The 8,830-nt window shown below is 36.6% G+C and overlaps 1 protein-coding gene across 1 annotated transcript in view; it reads left to right on the top strand.

The window, feature by feature from the left end:
- Positions 1-233: 233 nt before the first annotated feature.
- Positions 234-8,830, top strand: part of LOC309445523 (maltase-glucoamylase-like) — a gene marked incomplete at both ends in the record, with an annotated part of 39,412 nt that continues 30,815 nt past the window's right edge. Inside the window, 9 exons of the mRNA XM_082064401.1 lie at positions 234-357; positions 1,395-1,468; positions 2,865-2,985; positions 3,377-3,486; positions 4,106-4,257; positions 6,124-6,295; positions 7,508-7,607; positions 7,880-7,992; positions 8,529-8,654. Of these exons, the coding sequence (XP_081920527.1) occupies positions 234-357; positions 1,395-1,468; positions 2,865-2,985; positions 3,377-3,486; positions 4,106-4,257; positions 6,124-6,295; positions 7,508-7,607; positions 7,880-7,992; positions 8,529-8,654 (1,092 nt within the window). The remainder of the gene's footprint in view (positions 358-1,394; positions 1,469-2,864; positions 2,986-3,376; positions 3,487-4,105; positions 4,258-6,123; positions 6,296-7,507; positions 7,608-7,879; positions 7,993-8,528; positions 8,655-8,830) is intronic.

The following is an 8,830-nucleotide window of genomic DNA, read 5'->3' as shown; positions in this document are numbered from 1 at the left end:
CTGTGCAGATCGATTCATTTTTAGTTTGGGTGTTTCAGGAAAATGAAAAAAAAATCTTCATAATTAGAGTGGAATGAAAATTTTGCTTTGTGAATATTTAAATGGATTTTGCAGAAAAGGAAAGGAAATGTTTGCACTTGGCCCTTCTGGTAATAGGGATGTAATTTAAGATGGAAATAATTTCTAGACTTTCCCAAAACTGTAATTTTTTTGTTTCCTCCTTCTGGACAGAGATGGAAAAGAGGAAATTCAGCAAATTGGAAATTGTATTTATTGTTCTTTTCTGCCTGGTGGTGGCTGTGGCCTGTGTACTCATTGGGATTTTAGCGACGAGGGAACCTGCATCCCAGAGCACCCGTAAGTGCCAAATTAAAAAAGAAATCAAATGATCTCTTTGATAGAATCAAATTACATGTAAAATTAATATATTAAAATATAGTTACACATAATAGATAATAAACTATATAAATGCATATAGAATTTTAATTTTACTTTTATATATGTCTCTAAAATTATATAGAAATATAAATATTATAGATATAAATACAATTATAATATATATAAAAATAAAATTTTAAAATTATTTAGAATTTTAAAATGATTTTATAAACTGCAGAAATTTGGCACTTTCCCCAGGATCTGATGGGGATTATTTATATGTATGTTATACAAATAAAACTAATATAGATCAAAATACAAATATAAGAGATATAATAGATACAATTTAAAATTTTAAAATATTTAAAATTTAAAAAGTATTTTATCATCTGTGGAAATTGGATGCTGCCCCCAGGATCTGATTATTTTAATGCATTTTGTGATCTAGGTCTTCAGAAATGTGGAAAAATCACCAACTCCTAAAAAAGAAAAAAAGACAATAAACATTTTTCTTCTGCCGTTTGCAGAATTTTTTATGGCTCTTGATGTTTTATCATTAACCAAAGTTGAACCAGAGTCACGTGCTGATAACAAGGATGTTGAACTGTGGAAATACATGAGACACAGTGTAATTAAAGGCAAATTTTATTGCGTAATAAAATAATATTCCCCCTAAACCTCAATTTCCTTTTGCTTCAAATTGGCAAAAGAGGAGGATGAGAAACAACTTGGGAAAATCATTAAAAGGACACTGTATAATAATAAAAATAATAAAATAGAATAACAATAAAAATAATATTAGAATTACAATTAAAAGTAAAAATAGTAGTAAAATTAAAATTAAAAGTAAAAATAGTAGCAATACTAAAATTAAAATGAAAAATAACTTTACAATTAAAATTAGTTGTAGTAGCATTAAAATTAAAATTAAAAATAGTAGTAGTAGTAATAGTAAGAATAATAAAAATTTTAATTTAAAATCTTGAGTTTAATCTCTTAATTTCTCTCCTTCACAGAATTTTCCCCAAATTGCCCCAGTGTGGAAATAACGGAGCGCATCGACTGCATCCCGGATGAAGTTGCCACCAAGGTCTGAAAATGAGAAAAATCTGTAAAAAAAAATGCCACTATAGGCTATAAAACATGGGATCAATTATTCCAATAATTACAAAAGAATATAAACTTTTTAATACTAGAAAAGTGATTTTTTTAACATTTTTTTTGGTGAGGTGCAGCCATCAACAGTCACCAATTTAACCAATTTCAACCCAAGCTGGATTTTTCTCCTCAGAGAAATTTTCTGCAATTGGAGCAGAGACAAAATCTATGTGTTGATTGAAATTTAAATTTTAGGCAGAAATATTGCAATATTTTCTGAAGCAAATTTTATGTCCATTGGTAATGGAGATCAGAATTTAGAAAATCGAGCATTATTTTGGTTTTCTAGCAAAAAACATTATCATACTGTCATAAAATAACATTTAATACAATTTGGCTGTGGAATTCATTTATATTTTTGAACTGTACCAAGTGACCCACAATAAATATTAACTAATAAATAAAGTTATAACAATATAATAATAATAATAGTATTAATAGTACTATTAATAGTAATAGTAATAGTAATAGTAATAGTAATAGTAATAGTAATAGTAATAGTAATAGTAATAGTAATAGTAATAATGGTGATTTGCTACTGCTTGTTTTACTGCTAAGTGGATTCCGGCTTAAATACTCCCTGGGAAAATGACAATGTATTTAAATGACATGTAAGCTCATTCCATGCAATTTATTTAAATAATTATTTAAAAATACATATAAACTATATTAAAAAAATACATTTAAATAACACTTAAAAAGACACTTAAATTACATTTTAAAATTACATTTTAAATTATTTTTTCTTTTTTGGTGGGGATGCAGCAGCTGTTGGGTGGGTTATATGGGCTTTATGGGTGTTTTATGGTTCTTATAGCCCAAAGAGAGTGAATGATTATTTATACAAAGTGATAAATCCTGTCAAAGCCCAAGTTATCAAAGGCAGGGTAATAAATAATAAAATAAAACAAGTCCAAATAAGACATCCAGCTTTTATCCTGCCTTCAGCACATGACTTTTTTCTTATTTTTGCCTCTGTTACCACAATAATTCCCCAATTTCTCTAATTTCTTCACCAAATTCGTGTCACTTGTGGTCTTAAGAAAGACCAAATGCCCAAATTTTCATTTTATTTTCAGAACTAATTAACAATTTTCCACTTCAATTCCCCAAACATCTCCATGCTCTTTGCCACCTGAAAAACCCATTTGGAGCCAAAGTCGAAATATGGAAATGATATATTTGGAGTGGGTGGGCATAATTTTGGCATTTCTCTGTACAAAATGTGGGGTTTTCATCCCCAAATCTGTGTGTTCAAATATACAGAGATATTATAAAAACTGGGGGGGGGTATTATTTGTCCCAAAATGTGGGGTTTTTTGCCCAAGGCGCTGTGCGCACGACGTGGTTGCTGCTGGAGCCCCCTCAGTGCCAGCAGCGCCCCCTGGTGCTTCTTCTCCTCTGACCACGGCTACAGGGTGGACACAGGGCCACGGGACACGCCGCAGGGTGAGTCCACACATTTTATTATTTTATTTTATTTAATTTTATATTTTATTTTATTTTATTTTATTTTATTTTATTTTATTTTATTTTATTTTATTTTATTTTATTTTATTTTAATCTATGTTTTATTTTATTTTTTTATTTAATTTTATTTTATTTTATTTCTTTTAAACTTCATTTCATCTCATTGCATTTCATTTCATTGTTGTATTTAATTCCATTTCTTATTTTATTTCTTCCCTTCCCTTCCCTTCCCTTCCCTTCCCTTCCCTTCCCTTCCCTTCCCTTCCCTTCCCTTCGTTTTCAATTGGGTTTCATTTGTTTTAAATTTCTTTCCGTTTCATGTTATTTTACCTTATTTTAGCTTATTTTAATGTCATTATTTCCCCGCCAGGGCTGGAGGCGACACTGACTCGTCTCCCATCGCCATCACTCTTTGGCCAGGATGTCAGCTCCGTCCTGCTGACCGTGCAGTTCCAGACACAGACCCGGCTGCGCTTCACGGTGATTTGGGCACCAGTTGGGGCAGATGTGGAACTGGGGCAGAATGGGGTGCTGGGGGGGTGTATAAAGGCCAATAATTCCTCTTCTCTCTGAGAAAAATTGCAAATTCATTTCAAAAAAGATCTGATTTTGTCTTCCATTTTTTTAAAACTCTCTTCTTTCTTTTTCATTTTTTGTCTTCCCGTTTCTTCATTTTTTTCTTTCTTTACTGTTTTTCCTTATATTTTTCTCTCTTTTTTAAAAAATTTTTTTCTTTCCTTTTCCTTCTTCTTTTCCTTCTTCTTTTCCTTCTTCTTTTCCTTTTCCTTTTCCTTTTCTTTTTCCTTTTCTTTTTTCTTTCCCTTTCCCTTTTCCCTTTCCCTTTTCCCTTTCCCTTTCCCTTTCCCTTTCCCTTTCCCTTTCCTTTTCCTTTTCCGTTTCCTTTTTTCCTTTTCCTTTTTTCCTTTCCCTTTCCCTTTCCCTTTTCCTTTTCCTTTCCCTTTCCCTTTCCCTTTTCCTTCCTATTTTTCTTTTTATTTTTTATTTTCCTTCATTTTTTCTTTTTATTTTTTTCCTTCCTCTAATCTCCAAATCTCTAATTTTGTTCACTAAACCTCCTTTGTCCTTTAACCCTGCACAGCTCACGGACCCACAGAAACAACGGTTTGAAGTTCCCCACGAGCATGTGGGCCCGTTCATGGCTCCGGCCGCCTCCACCCCGGCCTACACCGTGACCATCCAGGAAAACCCCTTCGGCCTCCGAGTGACCCGGGCCAGCACCGGAAAAGTCGTGTGAGTCATTTGGGGGCTTTTTCTCCAGTGGTAGACTAGTGGTAGTCAATGGTGCGGAGTCTAGTTGGAGGCCAGTATCTAGTGGAGTGCCTCAGGGGTCAGTACTGGGGCCAGTATTATTCAATATATTCATTAACGATTTAGACAAGGGAATAGAGTGTTTGCTGATGACACTAAGCTGGGAGGAGTGGCTGACACGCCAGAAGGCTGTGCTGCCATCCAGAGACCTGGACAGGCTGGAGAGTTGGGCGGGGAATAACCTAATGAAATTTAACAAGGGAAAGTGTGGAGTCCTGCATCTGGGCAGGAAGAACCCCAGGTTCCAGTATAGGTTGGGAAATTACATATTAGAGAGCAGTGTAGGGGAAAGAGACCTGGGGGTCCTGGTGGACAACAGGATGACCATGAGCCAGCACTGGGCCCTTGTGGCCAGGAAGGCCAATGGCATCCTGGGATGTATTAGAAGGGGGGGGGTTAGTAGATCGAGAGAGGTTCTCCTTCCCCTCTACTCCACCCTGGTGAGACCACATCTGGAATATTGTGTCCGGTTCTGAGCCCCTCAGTTCAAGAAGGACAGGGAACTGCTGGAGAGAGTCCAGTGTAGGGCAACGAAGATGATTAAGGGAGTCGAGCACCTCCCTTATGAAGAAAGGCTGAGGGAGCTGGGTCTCTTTAGTCTGGAGAAGAGGAGACTGAGGGGTGACCTTATTAATGTCTATAAATATATAAAGGGTGAGTGCTATGAGGATGGAGCCAGGCTCTTCTTGGTGGCAAACAATGACAGGACAAGGGGTAATGGGATCAAGCTGGAACACAAGAGGTTCCACTTAAATTTGAGAAAAAACTTCTCAGTGAGGGTGACTTTCACATGAATTTGGCCAGATTATGAGATGCAGATGACAAAAATTAGTAGTGGCTCATGATAGTGGCTCATGATCCCTCTGCAGAGGGATCTGGATAGACTGGAAAAATGGGCCGATTCCAATGGGCTGAAGTTCAATAAGGCCAAGTGCCGGGTCCTGCACTTTGGCCACAACACCCCCCTGCAGCGCTCCAGGCGGGGCACAGAGTGGCTGGAGAGCAGCCAGGAAGAAAGGGACCTGGGAGGACTAATGGACAGGAAGCTCAACGTGAGCCAACAGTGTGCCCAGGTGGCCAAGAAGGCCAATGGTGTCCTGTCCTGTATCCAAACCAGCGTGGTCAGCAGGCCAAGGGCAGTGATCCTTCCCCTGTACTCTGCACTGGGGAGGTCACACCTGGAGTATTGAGTTCAGTTCTGGGCCCCTCAGCTCAGGAAAGAGATTGAAGTGCTGGAGCAGGTCCAGAGAAGAGCAACAAGACTGGGGAAGGGACTTGAACACAAGACCCATGGGGAGAGGCTGAGGGAGCTGGGCTTGTTTAGTCTGGAGAAAAGGAGGCTTAGAGGTGAGCTCAGCACTCTCTAGAACCACCTGAAGGGCAGTTCTAGCCAGGGGGCGATTGGTCTCTTCTCCCAGGCAGTCAGCAATAGGACAAGGGGGCTTAAACTTAAGTTTAGGCTGGAGATTAGGAAGCAATTCTTTACAGAGAGAGTGGTCAGGCATTGGAATGGCTGCCCAGGGAGGTGCTGGACTCACCGTCCCTGGAGGTTTTTAAACTGAGATTGGATATGGCACTTAGTGCCATGATCTAGTAAACGGACTGGAGTTGGACCAAGGGTTGGACTGGATGATCTCTGAGGTCTTTTCCAGCCCAGTCGATTCTGTGATTCTGTGATACAAATTCTTAAATAAAAATTTGGGGTTCGGGGGGGGTGGAGTTTAGCAATATGAATGAATAAAATAAAAAATTGTACACAATATTTGATCTTTTTTTTTTTTCCCCCAGGTTTGACACCACCATTGGGCCACTTATCTACTCTGAACAATTTTTACAAATTTCCATCAAACTCCCCAGTGACAACATCTATGGGGTGGGCGAGCACGTGCACAAGCAATTCCGACATGATGTCAACTGGAAAACGTGGCCCATGTTTAGCCGAGACACCGCCCCTTCCGCTGTAAGAACTTAACTTTTTTAGATTTTCCTCCTTTTTCGGTAAATTTTGGAATTCAGCCATAGTTGGCACATCAATATCCACCAAGTTATTTCCCTTAGACGCTCATCGAATGTGACAAAAATTTGAGATACTGCTGAAAAAAAATTCCTGTTGGAGTAGACTTTTGGAAAGATTTGGATTGAATTGCTTGGAGTTTGCAGCAAATGAACAAATTGATATTTCAGCAAATTGCTACATCAATATCCACTGAGTTTTTTTCCCTTAAATGCTCTCCAAGTGTCACAAAAATGTGAGATACCACCAAAAAAAATCCTGTTGGAATAGATTTTTTGAAATATTTGGATTCAATTGGTTGGCTCTTTTCCTGTCCGTGCACCTGTGTGCAAAATTCAGTAGATTTAGAATTTTTCCTTTTGTTGTCTTGTATCTTAAGAAATAATGCAAACGTGCCCTTCGCAGCAGGTCTGCCTGCAATTACTTTTTTCTCCATTTTCTACCTTTTTTCCCCATTTTCTACTTTTTTCCCTAGGTGATTTCTAGGGCACACACTTTTCAAAAAGTGTAAATGCATATTCTTCCATCTGCAATGAGACGTTTTACCCCAAATCTTCATCTGTTTGGCAAAATATCGCTCTATCACTCTGTCAATGTGCAAACTTTTGTGATTTAAAACCAGTATTTCATTTTACATTTGTGATTTCATTTGATTTTCTATTTCAAATCAGCTTTTATATTATTTTGCTTTGTTTATTCCTTTTTCTGACTCAGATTTGCGACAGTTTTTAGGGGGATACACTGAATTCTGAGTGACACGAATGTGATTCAGGGAGCAGCTTGACAGTACTTAATGTCAGCAGCTCATCGTCTATGAGCTGCAATATCTATTTTGTATTTTGAACCAAAAATTGGAACTTACCTTGAGAAAACTTGTAGAAAAGTTCTCCTTTGTTTTCTTTCTGTCCTTACTCGAGATTAAATTTATAAATATTAACTTTGAAATAATTTGTTTTCCTCAAATTTGGGCTTTTGATTTTAAGCAACTCAAAGGCACTCCCAAAAAAGAGAAAAATAAAAATAATGAAACTCATGTCAGTGATTTTATTTTGATTTCCTTTTGACACATTTAACTTCACATGTGGGATATTTTTGAGACACCACAGCATGCATGAATTTTGATTAAAAAAAAGAGTCATATTTTCTGTTTTCCTTTAGAACATGGATAATTTATACGGTGTTCAAACTTTCTTCATGTGTTTGGAAGACACCAGCGGCGCCTCGCTTGGTGTTTTCTTGATGAACAGCAATGCCATGGGTAAGGACATTTCCTCCATAATTACTTAAAGAACAATTATGCAGATGATCTGCAGCACCATGGATAAGTATGTTTGCTCATAAAATATTAAAAAAAAAAATAAATATATTATGTAAATGACAAAGTTTAAAGTTCCAGTAACAGGTTTGGGTTTCCTTCAATATTTTTGTTAGATATTTTCTATAATTTTTCAGTCTTTCATTTCAGTATCACAGTTATTTAAGATTTAGGTAACATCCCAAATGAATTTTGTTGCATTTTTTTGCTCTCAGAGTTTGCCCTGCAGCCGGCACCAGCTGTCACCTACCGAACAATTGGTGGAATTCTTGATTTTTACGTCTTTTTGGGTGACACCCCTGAGCAGGTCGTGCAGGAGTACGTGACGGTATGTTAGAGAATCGTTGTAGAATTTACACATATAGAATAATTATAGAATTTAGAATTACAGAATTATAGAATCATTTTGGAATTTAGAATTATAGAATGACTTTTGGAATTTAGAGTTATAGACTCACGGAATCACTTTAGAAATTATAATTCTAGAATTACAGGATCATTTTAGAATTTAGAATTATAGAATCATTTTAGAATTCAGAATTATGGAATGACTTTTGGAATTTAGAGTTATAGACTCACGGAATCATTTTAGAAATTATAATTCTAGAATTACAGGATCATTTTAGAATTTAGAATTATAGAATCATTTTAGAACTTACAATTCTAGAATTACAGAAACATTTAAGAATGTAGACATATAGAATAATTTTAGAATTTAGAATTACAGATTTATAGAATCATTTTAGAATTTAGGATTATAGAATTATAGGATGATTATAGAATTACAGAATCATTTGAGAGAGAATCAGAGAATTTAGTGTTATCAAACCACCACCACTCACTATTTTGAGGTTGAATTTCCAGTTTATCGGGCTGCCGGCCCTCCCGTCCTATTGGACGCTGGGTTTCCAGCTCAGCCGCTATGGCTACGAGTCGCTGGAGGAGGTAAAGGCCGTCGTGGAGCGCAACCGGGCCATCGGCCTCCCATACGTGAGTAAAAATCAGATTGTTTTCCTCTTTTTTCACTTTTCTGTACAAATTTTAAGTGTCATTCGTTCTTTTTTTCTTTTTTTTTTTTTTGTGTGTGAGCAAATTTTCAGTTCAGTTGTCCAGCTCAATATGTTTATTTCCACGTTTCCTCATTTCTCATTATTTTTCCTCCCAAT

This window comes from Streptopelia decaocto (assembly GCF_964273445.1).
Source record: "Streptopelia decaocto genome assembly, chromosome: 13".
NCBI classification, from domain to species: domain Eukaryota; kingdom Metazoa; phylum Chordata; class Aves; order Columbiformes; family Columbidae; genus Streptopelia; species Streptopelia decaocto.
Note: the sequence above shows the minus strand (reverse complement) of the source record. Positions and strands in the feature narration are given on the sequence as shown.